The sequence below is a fragment of the Nicotiana sylvestris genome, chromosome 2 (genome assembly GCF_000393655.2).
Source record: "Nicotiana sylvestris chromosome 2, ASM39365v2, whole genome shotgun sequence".
NCBI classification, from domain to species: Eukaryota; Viridiplantae; Streptophyta; class Magnoliopsida; order Solanales; family Solanaceae; genus Nicotiana; species Nicotiana sylvestris.
In genome coordinates, this window is record NC_091058.1 from 43,360,707 (window position 1) to 43,374,198 (window position 13,492).

Sequence of the window (13,492 nt, forward strand, 5' to 3'; positions counted from 1 at the left end):
TTATGAAATGCAAAAAGTGAGATTTTCTCGCAGTTTTGCTAAAGTAAACTTCCTTTTAGGGGTCGTTTGGTACATGTGATAAGAATAACAAGTCCGGATAAAGTTTGGAATTAACTTTATTTCATATTTAGTTTGGGGTATTAGCTAATTTCGGTATAACTTATATATTAAAATAATGGGATTAACTATCTCATATAGAGAGTGGAATAGCTAATAACCCTCGGGGTTGGCCTGGTGGCAATTGACTTGAGCATTGGGGTTTGCTCCCTTTCAAGGTCTCAAGTTCGAAACCCACTGGGTGCAAACAATTTCTGAGGGCCATCGGACTGGATAAAACCTGAATTAACAGTGGTGCACTTGCGGGAAACTCCTTGCCGAGGGCCTGTGTACCCCGGATTAGTCGGGGCTCTTAAAGACGAATCCCATAAGATATCCCACCAAATGAAATATCCCTGAAATATCACAACAAATGAAATATCCTACCATTGTACCAAGGGGTCTTCTTAGCCCGACTGACAACTACGAATCTCATACTTATTATCCTAATTCAACTATTCTTATGTCGTTTTCTGATATTATTATTTGGGGAGTCAAAAAGTTTTCTTATTATGATTTTCTCAAACTTATTTCATTCTCGAATTACACCATCACATAAAACCAACGGGACTGAGGGAGTATTATATTTGACGTAGTAAAAATACTCGGTTCAGAGAACTTTGGCATGCCTAATTTATTCAGAAAAGCACCAAAATGAAATTAGCTGGTACAAGTTCCGATTTCTAATAATTTTCGTTAAAGGAAAGAGGAAGAAATATATGCTTCTAAAGGACTAGCTAGAGAAAGAATTTCATCACTAAATTTTGAGTTATCCTTGTAAATTCGATTTGATGTCTAAATAGAAATAACTACAATTTCAAATCTTTTTTCCTCTTTATGACCTGTTATGTTTTTTCAAAAGATTAATATTGGACCTCTCATCTTAAATAAAGCACCTCTCTTTATTATAATTCTATCTGATCTAGAAAAGAGAGAGTTGGTTTTTATTATTTTTACATATTCTCTTTCTTTTTTCAGAATTCTTGTCTGCAAATGCATGTATATTTTGGTTTTAAAAAAAAGAGGACCTCTATGTATTTAAATAATTATACCGAAACAAGTTTAGACGTTAATAGAAGATACACATGGATTTGACTTCTTGATATATTGGATATTGAGATAGACATAAAGTCCAGCGAAAAAGATAAGACATAATCTGATTAGTTTTATCTTTCAAAACATTTTTGAAATTATTAGTTGTACTTCCTATGCATCCCCATTTTATGTGGTACAAAGATTGTCATGTTTGAAAAACTATACTATAATTTTATTAACCTCATTTTATCATTAATGATATAATTTAAAAGTTCATCCTTTTATGAGGGGCGAGAAATAAAAAAAGACATGCAAAACTCTTAGCAGTTACCACAACTCATTTGATTGTATGTATGTATGTATATTTGATGTGTCAAAATCTTTCTTTTTTAGTTCCGTGTCCGATTATACATCACCACGTAAAATGAGTAGGGAGGAAGTAAAAAAATTATTTTACTGTATTTGTTTCGTCGTCTATAAAACAAAACCCCACCAGGTTGGCTATCTTTATGAATGTTTGTTGGCTTGGAGCAAGTATACTTATTATTGTGAAGTCGACAGAAGAGAGGAAAATCCCTCAATTTTCGCTGTTTTTGCAGGGAAAAAGTTGAGAAATTTTGAGCCCAAAAATATTTAGAATGTATAATCTTCCATATCAAATATACTACTAGTACTATAAATAGGCTCGAATATCTAAGCTGCCTCTTGTCCTTGCATATAAAGAGAGACGTTGATGAAATTAATATACTGTTTTAATGTCCCCTTCACACGTTGGGTCTTACTCACACTGTTCTATTTCTGCATAAACTAAAGAATCTTTATGGTGTTCATAGATTCTACTTTCACCAATTATTTTCTCTCTTTCTTCCTTTTTTTTTCATAAATATATTTCTAAATGCAAAGGTATAGAACATTTAAGAGGGTTTCGTTCAGGTAGGTTATATCAATTGTTTATTGACTACATATTGCACATGAAATGCAAAAGTCTTTTCCTAAATAATAAATATAGACTTGTATTGACCTCTCTGATTGTTATTATTAAATTTATTTTAGTCATACACTTATTATTTGAAACTTTACTTTGCACATTTCGCATCTAGCACTAGATTGGACAATCACATTTATCCACTCATACACAAATAGAGTTTTATTTAAATTTCATCGATGTTTGACCAAAAAGTGTTAAGCTTTTTTGTTAAACTAATTAAATAAAATAATAACGAGTATATTTTAGTTAAATATAATAAGTTCTAGATCCAAGATTGATGGATATCAATAATATAAAAATCGCATTCAAGGCTATTAAATATCAATGGGGTGTTTGATGATATTGTAATAGATGAATAAGGGGATAGTGACAAGCAATAAATATGATAAATGACAATAAATGTAAATAGAGAGAATGATTCATCCAAATATTCAATGAGGTGGATGATTATTCTCTCTCTACAGGGAAGTAAGGTAACCAAACGTGGGAATATAGAGAACTTTATCGGATCTGATGTGAAAAAGCTTGAGACAAACAACAAATCGAATCTTGTATAAAGATGATGTTTTTGCAGTTAGTTGAGAGTCAACTTTTCTGGAGAGAGTTTATCATGTAGAATATTACATACATCTTTCTTTCTCTCTCTCTTCCTACTTATATAGGACATATCCCTTACCTACTGAAAGTACAAGTGCAGAGAATATTCTGCAGAATATTCCTTTAAAATATCTTATTGCTAAACTAGCCATTTTGACCGATTTGAGTGCTCGACCTTAGCTGCTCGACTCGCCAATGTTATTTCTTAAAAATGACCTCCACCTAATTGATTCTTGATTGTCTTATTTCACGCGAGATCCCCTTGATCAGATTTTGACCCATACAATCGCAGCCTTTAGATTTTAGAGCTAAGTCCTTTTCAACTTCCAAACTGAGCTTCTAACTCTAGAAAAAATGAAACTTCCGAAAGATACGTGTTATTTTTTCTTTTTCTTTTTGTTGCAAAATTCCATCAAACAGATAGTTTGCTAAAAAATAAAAAGAATTCCAAACTTATTAATTTCTCTAACCAGAAATGGAAGACAAAAAATGGACAGAAACGAACAACAAAATCCAACCTTCATAGTTATTCTATAAAAGGTATTGGAATCTAACATAAAAATAACATGAAATAGTGAAACCGAATAGTATATCAATTGAACTTTCAACTTCTAATTACAAATTAAATCATAAAATTAAATTACCATTTTCGTTCATAGCCAAAATCTTATTTCACCTATCATTACACATATATCAATCTAAGTCAAAGAAAAAAGTCAGTTGACCGCGAATAAGTCAAGCATCACATGGCATCCTCGTACTTGGCTAAAATTAGTTGCATGAATAAAAGAAGTGACTATAATTTCTATTACTTTCTATTTTAAAAAATGCCAAAAATTCATCTAAACTGAAAAGGAAAATTCTTTCATTTTACAATTCAAATAATTTCTTTTTCAAATATTTCTGTTTTCCAAAACTTCCCAAGTATTCTGCCTATCATCAAATCAAAATAAAAATTCACGTGTTCTGGTAACAATATTTTTAAAATAGATCTTAAAGGATTTTTAAAAAATATTCACACAATCATGTCTCTTATGAAATAATTAATTTATAAGTCTCTGTAATACTAAATATTACTAATTCATAATCTAGTACAGTGGTAATTAATTTGTGATAACACAAGTCTAAAGGGGTTTTAATTTAATGAAGTTTGAGTTAAAAGATGAAAAATAAAGAGGGTTGCAGATAAAAGTACAGTGAAGCAAACAACAGAAACTAACGGTAACATGAGGTGTCTTTGGAAGTTCCTTCAGGGGCATTTCCGGAATACATGAAAAAGTTAACGGACACTCTCATTATCAAAGCCAAAACAACACTAAATAAACCTTAATAAGCAAAGTAAAAATTCACTTTCAAAGAGGGGGCTGCTAAATCTTCTTTCTCAATAGTCTATAAGACTCTATATATAGTATAGTATATATAAAAACCGATACACATCACATCACCTTGACTTCTCTCTTTCTCTCTTTTTCCCTCTCTCTCCAATCACCTTTTTTTCGCTTTTTTCTTCACTAACTTTGGTTGTTTACAGCTTTTACTTTGTTATCTCATTGATTTACTAAAACCCCACTTGCATTGAACTAGCATACATCTTTCTTGATTCATTTTTTGATACCCCATTTGAGTTTTTAGTGGAAAGAATTGAGAAATTTTTGAGGCAATGGCAGCTGCTCCTAAACCTGAAGAAATTAGTCATCCACCAATGGACCAGCTTCAGGGTTTGGAGTACTGTATTGACTCTAATCCTTCTTGGGGTATGCTAAAGTTTGTATCTTTTCAATGAATGAGCTTGTTATTTGATTTCTATGTGTTTTGCATGAGATGAATCTGTTTGAACTGAATTTGGATGTGCGAATGAAACAGGGGAAGCTATAGCTTTGGGCTTTCAGCATTATATATTGGCATTGGGGACTGCTGTTATGATTCCTTCATTTCTTGTTCCTTTGATGGGTGGAACTGATGTAAGCTACTTTTGCTGGAGTTTTCATGCTTTTTTTTCTTGCCGAATTTCATGTATTTTCATTGATTGTAAACTCAAAAATCATTTAATAACTCCTTCATGAAAAGTGAGAGTCATTTTTTACAAGTTAAAAGAACGAACAGAACACTTTCTTGGACATTAAATTACTTTGAATGGCCTTTCACATTCTTAGACTTGATTTTCAATTGACTTGGAGAAAAAATTATCATGAAAAGAGTCATTTTTACAAGTTAAAAGAATGAACAGAACACTTTCTTGGACATTAAATTACTTTGAATGGTCTTTCACATTCTTAGATTGATTTTCAATTGACTTGGAGAAAAAATTATCATGAATTTAAAAATCCCATTTGTTTATGGCTAGTTGTTTTTTAATTATTTTCTGCTGATTTTGGATGTTGTCATGTTTGGTGGCATTTTTGATTCTTAAATGGCAGGGTGACAAAGTGAGGGTGGTGCAGACCTTGCTTTTTGTGGAAGGAATCAATACACTCCTACAAACTTTATTTGGAACCCGTTTGCCTACTGTTATTGGAGGGTCATGGGCTTTTGTGGTACCAGTAATTTCCATAATCCATGATTCGTCGTTGACAAGGATTACTGATCCTCAAGAAGTAAGTACTCCTAAGAGTAAGGTGAATTAACTTAAGTAGAGATATAGAGGGGTGGGCCCATTATCCATCGGGTTTTGACTCGTGCACCAGCTGGATCTAAGTGATTTTTCTGTTATAAAAGAAAATGAGAATAGTAGGTGATTTGTCTGATTAAGTGTGCAGTATGATGTTTGTAGTTCTTGAGTTCCAACTCAACAAAAAACTTTATTTTTAGCCGAGTGTCTATCGGAAACAGCTCTCTACCTTCACAACCTCTCTACCTTCACAAGGTAGGGGTAAGGTCTGCTTACACACTACCCTCCTCAGACCCCACTTATGAGATTACACTGGGTTCGTTATTGCTGTTGTTGTTGTTATGATGTTTGGATTCAAGATAGCTAGCTGCATTTTGTTGCTGATAATAATGGAGTAGGAAGTGATATTGGTCTATAATGATTAATTCAATATGCATCCATTTCAAGTAGGGGAGATGTTTTTGTTCTTTCAGTCTAAGCATCTGTGCTTTTAGTGATTTTAAATGATCAAGTTAAATCTTGCAAATTCCCTTCAGTCTAGATGTGATTGTAACATTTTATGAATGGCTGTCTTATTCAAGGAGTGCAAATTTAGTAGCCATTTCTTGACTTATTAATATTTTTCTAGAGAAAACTAATAGTATTGCCCTATTTTTGTTATATCCTCACTTTTAGAGATTCTTAAGTACTATGAGAGCAATACAAGGTGCATTGATTGTAGCATCAAGTGTTCAGATTATTTTGGGCTATAGTCAACTTTGGGCTATTTGTTCCAGGTACAAATTTACCACCAAGATGAAATTTCTTTTCACTCATCATATACGGTTTATCATGTTAATGGCTTCGAAATGCTGACTTGCTGTATACTTCAGATTTTTCAGCCCACTTGGAATGGTTCCGGTAATTGCTCTAGCAGGATTTGGGCTTTTTGATAAGGGTTTCCCAGTGGTAGGTTGAGGATTTATCTACCGAAAACAAAACTTTATTGTTATATCCAATTGTTTCAGGCATAATGTTGTATGCTTTTGTCAGCTTACACTGACTACTGTTTTATGCTTGTGCAACTTTATAACAGGCTGGACAGTGTGTGGAAATTGGTGTACCAATGTTCATTTTATTTGTGATCTTCTCTCAGGTATTTCATTTTTTTGAAGCTTTACGTCTGCATTTTTTGGTCCTCAATCTAATAATTTGCTTCTTGCTTATGTGAAACTAAATTCATATATTTGGCCAGTCAGTCTTCTTTTACAATGTCGAGGATTACAGAGATAGTGCTACTCCAAAATTTTCTGTCTTCTCTTTCATAAATGTAAATGTAAGGGAACTTCAAAATGGCTGCCTGATGATCAATTCATTTTTTGCACAGTATTTGAAAAACTTCCAGTTCAGGCAACTGCCGGTGATGGAACGATTTGCTCTGATTATGTCAATCACGGTTATTTGGGCTTATGCCCACCTCCTAACGGCCAGTGGTGCATACAAACATCACCCAGAGGTTACCCAAAAACACTGCCGCACTGATAGAGCAAACCTCATTTCCACTGCACCATGGTTGATATCCAATTTCAGCTTCTACTTTTTAGATGAATAATGTAGCATGTTTATCTAACGACACACTCTAGAGTTCACAATAGGGTCTGATAAACGACACATTTTATTAGAGGCTTAAAGATTGGAGGAATTCATCTCTTTTCCACTTTGGTATTCAGGATAAAGATTCCATATCCACTTCAATGGGGAGCTCCTACTTTTGATGCTGGTCATGCTTTTGGAATGATGGCTGCTGTACTTGTCTCATTGATTGAGGTTAAACCTAATTAAATTGATGGATTGGTCATATTTTTGCCATTTTGTACACAACCAAGTCTTACTCTTTTGTCTTCAGTCAACTGGAGCATATAAAGCAGCATCTCGCTTAGCAAGTGCGACACCACCCCCAGCTCATGTTCTGAGCCGTGGCATTGGCTGGCAGGTTTGTGCAGTAACTTGTAACAAGCATGTTATCTTGAAAAGAATTTGTATGAATCCTTAATATCATGTTTTATGTTGAATACCAATAAATAGATGATGTTAGCATCCTAGATCTTCTAATCCTTTACCAAATCTTACCTTTTGAATCTTGCTATGTCAAGTGATCAAATGAAAATTCACTTCGGCTGGATATAAATAATACACACATTCATTATTAGTGGTTAAATTTCATTTTGGGGTCCCTTTTCAAGAATACTTCTCAAAATTTGAGCCCCTGGAGTTCTCATGACATTGATGATTCTCTAGTCTCTGCAAACACGGAACATTCTATAGGTTGGTTGTAGTGAGTGTTTCCAAAAGGATCTTACTTGCATAATTTAAATGCAGAATATAATGCTATTGACTCTCAAATTCCCAGAATTTCTTTATTCTTGAAACAAGTTGTATAATATTAGGTGCTGCATACCTGTCGTGTTTAAGTGAGGATCTAAAAAATGTTAAATACTTTAAAGTGCAGAAAACTTTGATTTTCAACTCTCCAATGATAATTTCTTCTCGGAAAAAGATTGAATCACGGAAAGCCCCATATTATGTGAAGTTTTAGGGAGATGTAGCTAGAGACTGATGTTGAACTTTTGTTTGCAGGGTATTGGTATCCTGTTTAGTGGACTTTTTGGGACAGCCACTGGGTGCACAGTTTCTATGTTAGTAACTCAAGTCCTACATTACTTTATGCTCTGTGATTTTTCTCTCGGGTTTGACATATCATTTATGATAACAGTGAGAATGTGGGTCTTCTTGGAAGCACTCGTGTGGGTAGCCGCAGAGTTATCCAAATTTCAGCTGGCTTTATGATCTTCTTCTCACTGTTAGGTGGGTGATTTCTGCCACATCTGAAAGTATCTTTCAGCTAGTCTCGACTTATTTCCTCATAAATAATCCATTATTTTGACATTTGTAGGCAAATTTGGAGCATTATTTGCATCAATACCTTTCCCAATATTCGCTGCTGTATATTGTGTCTTGTTTGGTCTTGTTGGTGAGAACCTTAGTAACTCATCTCCTTACAACTTCATTCTGCATATCTCTTTGTTTATCTTCCCCAACTGATAAACATTTCTTTTATTTCCAGCTTCGGTGGGGTTATCATTTCTGCAGTTCACAAACATGAACTCGATGAGAAACCTCTTCATTGCTGGCGTTTCTCTCTTCCTGGGGCTGTCTATTCCCGAGTACTTCAGGGAATACACTACTGCTGCTTTTCATGGTCCTGCCCATACCAAGGCTGGATGGGTGAGTCAAGCATAATATATTTAACTTTCTAAATTTGTTGATTTTCTATAAAGTCATTAGTAACTGATATCTGGTCCTCCTGTAATAAATATGCAGTTCAATGATTTTCTCAACACTATCTTTCTGTCTTCCCCGACTGTGGCGTTGATGGTTTCTGTGTTCCTGGACAACACATTGGAGTACAAGGACAGTGCGAAAGACAGAGGAATGCCATGGTGGGTGAAGTTCAGGACTTTTAAGGGGGATAGTCGAAATGAAGAGTTTTACACTCTCCCTTTTAATCTCAACCGCTTCTTTCCACCTTCATGATCGTGTTAAAGATACATTTTTGGACTAAAGGGAAGGAGGTTGAAGTGAGAAGAGTTTTATCTCATCCTATCTCAGGGTTGACCCCTAATGATATATTTGGATCAAAGGACTGGAGATGAAAGGAAATGAAGACCTCTCTAGGTAGAAGAGTTAGAATGAAAGAGGAATGCACTATCTTAGGAAGTAGAGATCAATTGACATGAATATTTATTAATTTATTTGTAGCCATAAATGTCAAGGCCTATTTTGGCATAATGAAAAGGTTTTCTTAAAAGATTGTACCGTTACATTTCATTTTAACCATACTCTGTTGGATGCAAGCAAAAGTTTTAAGCCTTCAATGACGAAGGTGCAAGCAAAAATTCACTTGCCAAAAGCTTTTGGACGCGAGCCAAGTTTAAACACTTTTTCCACTTGGATTTGATATAAAAGTGGGTCAACTTTATGTACTATCTGCTAATGTTCTTTTACTCAACAAATCAATGTTGGACAAGGAATTTGGAGTTGCTGAGGAAAAGTTTGATCACTCTAATGCCTGCACATGCATTCTTTGCATCTGGGGTGTCGATAAATACTACGACCAAGACCTCGTACCTGCACTCTCTGACCTTCATCAATCATCTTTCGGATCTTCTCCTTGAAACTGTTCCATCCTATGGTCTTATTTCTTGACAAAATTGCAGCAAGCCTCTTCTTGCTAGGCCTCAATGTGGGAGCGTGACCACCACCATAATATGTTCTGAACCCCGACACAAGGGATGATAGCTGACTGCCCGAGTCTGTTATTGCAAATACATCGGATGTTGCACATGCAATGAAGTCCAATGCTGCAAGCTGCATTATAAGTGACCTGTTGTTAGGGTCACACATAATGTGTTCGTTTTTGTGTGTTTGTGTGTGTATTCCCATGCCTACAAATCAGAAGCCACTTACTTGAGAAGAAAAGTTTCTAAATGGCGCGAGTTCACTTGGTGAGAGAAGATTTTCCTTGGTCACTAGGTTGGGATAGAGGGTAGTTAAAGCTTGCATCCTTGATTGACCTCCATATATGTCAGAACCAGCAAGATAGATGTATGTCCCATGTTTGAAACCAAGGCCAGCGAGAACTAGTGCTGCTTCTTCTGGTGTCAATGGACATTTGCCCATCCTTCTTAGCTCCTCTGGAGAATAAGACCTGCAGACACCAGTAAAACCGAAACTTATGGTCAGTTGAACTATCACTCAAACTATGTCAAACTAAAAGGTGTGTAACTGTTGTACAGCAGAAACTATACTTTGATTCCTTAAGACGCTCAAGAAGTAAAGGAAAATGGACTTGTCGATAAGTTTGCAGTTCCCTTCTCTCAGTTTCTCCACCACCAAATTCACACATAGAGTAGGCCACCATATCAATCTCAAACCTTAAATGCAAAGCAAGGTACTTGGAGGGGCCTTCTGCTGCATTATGTTCTATTGATGGAACACGCGGTATTAAGTTTCCAAGAAGTTGCTTGTCCAATGTGCTCCTTGCAAAATCATACCTCCGAATCCGCCTAACCAGTAAAGAACCTGTTTTTTGGATCTTTGGCACAAACTTTAAGGCATGGAAGTTGCACTTGCACCTTAGTCTCTGCAACAAAATACAAATTTGTCAATACAAAAGAACAAAAAACTAAAATGCCATCATTGATCATTTATACAAATGTCTTATGAATAAGTAGCACAATCTAGATACTTTTTGCAGATGCTATACCAAACATACATATATTCCAAAGCCAATCAAACAATTAAAGAATGCTCTTCACCTGAAGTTCATATGGCAATGGGTCAAAGCCGAGTCTATTTCCATATCCTAGAAAGTGAACAACTCGATTGCGTAAGAGGAGGGGAAGTATCTTCTTAATGTATTCAGCAGGTGTAGCTTCCTTTGATAAATCTGCATCAGTTATCTTAGCAAAAGTGAAAGGTATTATAAGCTATCCTCAAAGTAAATACTATCTGTCCCAACTTTTCAACTAAAGAGAAAAACGTACAAGACTTCCAGCTGCTTCTACATCAAGTAATTTTAGATTAGGAGGGAGCTCCTTTATAATATTAACTTCGTCCTTCAACATATCCATGAAATAGTCTTCTTGATATATATCCCCGAACTGGCTGTGCTCGCAGCAAAAAGAGTGTTATAGCTTGCTGTTAAATTAAGCCAACTGGTGGAAGAGATTTTAGCTGTAAAACTATGTTTCCTCTTTTCTTGGGTATTTGAATAACTAGAGGGACAATTAGAAGCAGACAAAAATAACAAACCTAGGATCCTTCCAGACGTTGCTATAAAGAAACTTGGGAATGACCAAAGTGGCATTTAGGAGAGATGCTACGGCGACAGCATTGCAGACCTGGGGGCACAATTATAAAACTTCATTTCATGATCTATTCAAGAATAAGCAAACATAACAGTAAAAAGGAAAGAGCAGTGTTCTATACTTACAGCAACTCTCTGTTGATTTAGTCCTCCATTTGCGCTGATCAGTATATAGCCAGTGATGTTTCTAGGTTTCCCTGCCCTGACAACTTTAAATAATTATATACCGAAATTCAAAATTCAAAGAGCGAATCACCTACTACTAAAGGTGCATATCGTAAAACAACACAATTCATGTATGAGCAAACTACACATAAGAGCAAAAATGCCCTTACCTTGTGGACTAGTTTTATCTGCACAAGGTTTCCAAGATGATGCCTGAGGGTATGGCTCCTCCCATAACTTTGATGACTCCTGCTTAAACTCCCTCTGCAGCAATTTAAAGAAAGCCAAATAAAAGATAGAAGTTATATTAGGATTGTTAGTGACTATGGTTTTAAATGCAATTTCTGAATGAAATTAATCTGGTTGAGTATCACAACCTCTGCAAGAGAAGCAGCAGCCAGATTTAGCAGCCTTTCATGCAGCTTTACTGGACCTTCTTTTGCTGTCTTCTCTAGCATTCCCACCTTCAGGTACAAAATTAGATAGCAAATTAACATAAATCACCTTGCGGAGTTCATACTATATATTCTAATAAATTCATGTTTACACATTCCATTCAGTATACTAGGGTCTTGTGTGAAAATCATAGTTCCTATCACCTTAGTGTTGTTCTATATCATCGTTATCTGGAAAGGCGTAAAATGACTGGGAGGAGACTATAGGAATCACAATGTCATACCTTGGTCTTACTTGAGCCTTGTAAAGAAAAATTATTCTGAAGCATTGCAGGGTCAAAAATCAAGCATACAAGAGAATCTAAAAGGAAAAGAAAGCCCATTAACAAAATTGTGAAAGCAATAGACTTAATATGTCTATGCAGCCACCACATTTGCCTCTTCCCAACATGAACTCCTTTAGAAGGAATGAACTTAAAAGAGTCATTTTTCAACCCTTTGGACAAAACAACTTTGTCCCAATTGTAATCTCCCCCTGATAACCTTCTTCCTAAAGGAGGATCACCTCCATGTTGCATATCTAAACTTCGAAATTCATGTTCTTTAACTCCAAATGATATATCTAATTCCTGGTTCTCCACTCGACGACCTCTAGGAGACCCTTGTTTTCCCATTTTTTCTCACAACTAATAGCTCCGAAAGTTTGAGCTCCGACTTAACAGAAGCAAAGATCAATTACACTGTCTCCTCCTTTTCTTTTTAATATGTTTTGAATTCCTAGAATATAATTCCACAAGTATGTTTAAAATATTTTTGTGAATGCCCATTTCAAGAATTGGTCTTCAATTGAAGTTTGTTGAGAAAGTTACAAAGAATATTAGATCAAACTGAAATGTCTATGCATAAATTGCAAGTAAAGTTAAAGAAATTGGTGATTGTGACATACACACAACCAAACCAAAACTAGGATCATCCAGAAATAACAAATGAGTAAAATTTAAGGCATTAAGAAAAAAGGTTGGATATTAGGATAGTTATAAAGCTGACCTCGAATAGAATACAGAAAAAAATTGCCATCTGCTATAACTACTTCCCACCTAACTATGACAAAGTCTGGTGTTTACGCTTTTTATTTTGTATTCTTTTCATAGGGATTTTGGAAGAGGATAACGGCTAACAAGAACCCCTGACACTGTTTCATCTTACAAGGAAAAAACTACCCTTTTCAATTCTTCTTTGGGGCCTTTTTAACTAACTTTTGATACCAAACGGTTGGGTTGCCCCATTCTATACTTCTTTAATTTATTATATTTTTATTTCTACTTAAATTTTCTTCTACCTGATTTTTTTTATTTTATATATCTTTTATACATATCAAAAGACAGTTTAAAAAGTACTTTTCTAATTTACCTATAATTACATTATGTGGAGATTCTTGTAATCACCCATGGTACGTAGCACGCAACTACGCAACAACAACAACAACAACGATCCAGTATAATCCCATAAGTGGGGTCCGGGGAAGGTAGTGTGTACGCCTATGCTGCTCGGACTCCTCCGAAAATGTGGCCGGATAAGTGTCGGATCCTCCAAAAGTAGTGCATTTTTGAAGGATCCGGCACGGGTGCGGCTACATTTTGGAGAGTCCGCGCAACATAGGTGTACGCAGACCTTACCTCTACCCCGATGGGGTAGAGAAG

The 13,492-nt window shown here is 35.4% G+C and overlaps 2 protein-coding genes across 5 annotated transcripts; one reads left to right on the plus strand and one right to left on the minus strand.

Annotated features, from left to right (window-relative positions):
- The first annotated feature begins 4,118 nt into the window (after positions 1 to 4,118).
- LOC104245783 (nucleobase-ascorbate transporter 2) lies at positions 4,119 to 9,171 on the plus strand. The gene is made up of 14 exons (XM_009801449.2): positions 4,119 to 4,470; positions 4,580 to 4,677; positions 5,134 to 5,310; positions 6,000 to 6,100; positions 6,197 to 6,272; positions 6,400 to 6,459; positions 6,691 to 6,875; positions 7,034 to 7,130; positions 7,210 to 7,296; positions 7,941 to 7,999; positions 8,077 to 8,168; positions 8,257 to 8,334; positions 8,428 to 8,588; positions 8,685 to 9,171. Exons 1-14 carry the CDS (start codon positions 4,377 to 4,379, stop codon positions 8,895 to 8,897), a joined length of 1,578 nt encoding a protein of 525 aa, XP_009799751.1. The 5' UTR covers positions 4,119 to 4,376; the 3' UTR covers positions 8,898 to 9,171.
- Positions 9,172 to 9,293: 122 nt separating this feature from the next.
- Positions 9,294 to 13,227, minus strand: LOC104245781 (O-fucosyltransferase 8). Of its 4 annotated transcripts, none has more exons than XM_070167863.1 (10): positions 13,203 to 13,227; positions 11,775 to 11,861; positions 11,568 to 11,661; positions 11,359 to 11,441; positions 11,178 to 11,266; positions 10,910 to 11,030; positions 10,682 to 10,825; positions 10,172 to 10,506; positions 9,831 to 10,071; positions 9,294 to 9,731 (listed from the first exon to the last, which is right to left on the minus strand). In XM_070167863.1, the coding sequence occupies exons 2-10, from the start codon at positions 11,853 to 11,855 to the stop codon at positions 9,426 to 9,428; spliced, it is 1,494 nt and encodes a 497-aa protein (XP_070023964.1). In that variant the 5' UTR covers positions 11,856 to 11,861; positions 13,203 to 13,227; the 3' UTR covers positions 9,294 to 9,425. The 4 variants fall into 4 exon arrangements, with proteins under 4 accessions (XP_070023964.1, XP_009799750.1, XP_009799748.1 ...); XM_009801448.2 differs by lacking the exon at positions 13,203 to 13,227 and adding an exon at positions 12,840 to 12,974; XM_009801446.2 differs by lacking the exon at positions 13,203 to 13,227 and adding an exon at positions 12,077 to 12,764.
- Between the last annotated feature and the right edge of the window lie 265 nt (positions 13,228 to 13,492).

Bases quoted from the DNA above. Each gene is read 5' to 3' on its own strand.
- LOC104245783 (XM_009801449.2), top strand. From the start codon at position 4,377: ATGGCAGCTGCTCCTAAACCTGAAGAAATTAGTCATCCACCAATGGAC. The intron at 6,460-6,690 runs GTATTTCATTTT...TTTTTTGCACAG, and splicing joins TATTTGTGATCTTCTCTCAG to TATTTGAAAAACTTCCAGTT. The intron at 8,000-8,076 runs GTTAGTAACTCA...TTATGATAACAG, and splicing joins ACTGGGTGCACAGTTTCTAT to TGAGAATGTGGGTCTTCTTG.
- LOC104245781 (XM_009801446.2), bottom strand. From the start codon at position 12,466: ATGGGAAAACAAGGGTCTCCTAGAGGTCGTCGAGTGGAGAACCAGGAA. The intron at 11,662-11,774 runs GTTGTGATACTC...AAATTGCTGCAG, and splicing joins CTGCTGCTTCTCTTGCAGAG to AGGGAGTTTAAGCAGGAGTC. The intron at 10,072-10,171 runs GTATAGTTTCTG...TGGTGTCTGCAG, and splicing joins GAGCGTCTTAAGGAATCAAA to GTCTTATTCTCCAGAGGAGC.